Genomic DNA, 2,500 nt, shown 5'->3' with positions numbered 1-2,500 from the left:
CCCCAAAACACCAGAGCTCTCCTTTTTTAACTTTCACAAACCTTTCTTTCTCTCCAGGCCACTTCATCCATGCCACGGCACAAATCTGCTTCTTGGTATCAAGTAGCTTCTTAGACATGGATAAAGTTGGATAGATGTCATTCAGTTGTGGTTTAATGCAAGAAAGAAGCAATGGTTTCACCTATAGCATACAGCAACTCTAAAAAGTTACCTTCCTGAATGGTCATTGTTTAAAAATGATGTTTCAAGTCATTAGCAAACCATTTGTTTTTCGGCACACAAGCATTCCATGTTCTTGGACGGCCCATAGCTTCGCTTCGCTACGCAAGTGGCTCCAACTCACGAGGCTCAGTCAGACATCTACTTAACTTTAAGTCTGCGTAGCCTTTTATATTGGTCTGTGTTCGACGTCAAGCTCAACTGTTTACTTGTGTGAGGATACTAACCGTCCCTGGCTACAATGGGTGAATACACATTCTGTATTATACAATATATGTAAATAAATAGATGTATTTTTTTTAAAGCTGATTTCTTTCTTTTTGTACTGAGATGTAGATGTTTCCTATGTTTTGATTGAAATGACATCACATGATTTGTACATGTTGGCAAAAGTATGCCGTGCTCCGTATTGTTTACGTTTGACTATACCTTTTAAAACAGAAGCACTTTTGTTAAGCTAAGATCATCTTTGTTCTCTGATCTGTCAATGTACTGCTGAATAAGATGTGTGTCAGTGCATCTTGGAAATACAAAGTCAAACTGTAATGATTCGTGAGAATTTTATTGAAGTGTATTGTATTTCGTTTTTTTTTCTGCAACGGCATGTTTCTCAAGTTCCTAAACCAGATGTAAGTAATCAAGTATCTGTTGTGAGTGCTACAGGGTCAAAGAAGTTGATAAAAATGCAAAGATCAATATTTTGTTCAAAATAAGCCAAGGGACTAGGCTCAGCATGATGTCACTCTGCACTGAGCCTGCTGGGACTCAAACCAGTGTTCCCACCCTCCTACTGGTCCCTCGCTGATGACCGTGGAAACACTTTCCTTTAAACTAATATATCTCATTACATTTGCCTGGTTTTTCTCCTAAATCCTGAACGAGAGGCCTAAAGCTGCCCCTTTTATAAACGTATCACCATGACCACAACACCATATTCTTCAGTTCTTCCCCAGCGTGTAGCTGAGACAGCCTTACTCTACCGCTGTGATAGCGAGCCTGTCCAAACACCGAGTACATAATGCTGTTGTCTCTGACCCCCAGCATTGGGTTCTCGCTACAGCCCAAAAGGGCTTCACAGGGCCACACTATTGGACACCTGTACTAAAGCCAATGTGCATGAGAAGGAAAGGTAAGAACACAGGACCGGCCCTCCTCCCAGAACAGACAGAGTGATACGGGTTGTTGAGCACAAGATCGAAAATCAGGTCAAAAAGAAGCTGTTGTGAGTAAATATGGTGAATTGGGAGTCTAGGTCATATAAATACTTTACACGATTTTAGAATGTTCACATTTATTTTAGGCCTCATCCACCGAATGGCATAGCTTATGTTGAATTTTTTAGTGCCAAATTCAAAAAAGATGTCATAATGTAAAATATATAATTTGCTGTTATTTTCAATAAGCTGTTTTCATTAAGTTATTGACTTAAGTGTTTTGATTTTACGGGGGACAAAGACAAGGGACGCATTCGCAGGAGGCCATTGTTTTCTTATCTCCTAAAAATATAAATAAGTGGCCCAAGAAATTTGGCATTAGACAATACAATTTGAACTGATGCGTACTAAAAAACGTTTGGTGTCAAATGCTATTGTATAGTTTTGCACATAATCGTATTGGTTTATACAAACAGTTTGGACACCAGCAGAAACACTTGAGACTCTTAGAGACTCTTAGAGACTCACAGAAGCCTTTATCAGTCCAACGAGAAACCTTTGCCCTGTAATAAATATACATATGTATGTTCTGTAAAAAATTATATTTCCTTATAGTTTGAACTCTTTCAACTTGAAATTACGCTAATTGTTACACAGAAAAGCAAAATCGGTTACTTGTTTATTTTTTGTATTTGGGCTCATAGGCTCAGGCTAGTTCACTAGGCCAGCACTAGGATGAAGATGATGATGATGATGATGATGATGATGATGGATCTGGCTGGTCGAAGGAGTACTCTGCCTTGTGGTGCATGATGAGCCGGTTGTTGGCAAAGTAGAAGCTGTCTGAGCGCGTCTCGAACGGGCTGGCCACCATCTCCGCGACTGGGGGGGGGGAGAGGTCAGAGGTCAGAGGTCAGTGACGTCACATACAGTAGCAACCCCACTAGGCCATCACTGCTTGACGCAGTGCGTATACTGCAGCTTATCATTCTGGCCTGTGAATCACATGCATATATCTCGCTCTCATCAACTTTTCTTAACTACAGTAGCTGCAATATTGCGTTTAATAAGACACCATTAATTCACGTTAAATTTAGCCAGAGAGTCCTGCCCCGTTTCTGCCCTCT

The 2,500-nt window shown here is 40.5% G+C and overlaps 2 protein-coding genes across 3 annotated transcripts in view; one reads left to right on the top strand and one right to left on the bottom strand.

Moving 5' to 3' along the window:
• The window catches only part of slc16a6b (solute carrier family 16 member 6b), an 8,943-nt gene extending 7,525 nt beyond the window's left edge, over nt 1–1,418 (top strand). For both annotated transcript variants that reach the window (XM_056605092.1, XM_056605094.1), the window contains exon 6: nt 1–1,418. This exon is cut by the window's left edge and continues 626 nt beyond it. The gene's annotated coding sequence lies outside the window, so the exon portion shown is untranslated.
• Nucleotides 876–2,500, bottom strand: part of unc119.2 (unc-119 lipid binding chaperone B homolog 2) — a gene marked incomplete at its 5' end in the record, with an annotated part of 4,115 nt that continues 2,490 nt past the window's right edge. Inside the window, one exon of the mRNA XM_056606898.1 lies at nt 876–2,255. Coding sequence (XP_056462873.1) covers nt 2,104–2,255 — 152 coding nt within the window. The remainder of the gene's footprint in view (nt 2,256–2,500) is intronic.

The sequence above is a fragment of the Gadus chalcogrammus genome, chromosome 2 (assembly GCF_026213295.1).
Source record: "Gadus chalcogrammus isolate NIFS_2021 chromosome 2, NIFS_Gcha_1.0, whole genome shotgun sequence".
In the NCBI taxonomy this organism is placed as follows: Eukaryota; Metazoa; Chordata; class Actinopteri; order Gadiformes; family Gadidae; genus Gadus; species Gadus chalcogrammus.
The sequence above is the reverse complement of the archived record's forward strand: the minus strand, read 5'-3'. Positions and strand labels throughout refer to the sequence as shown.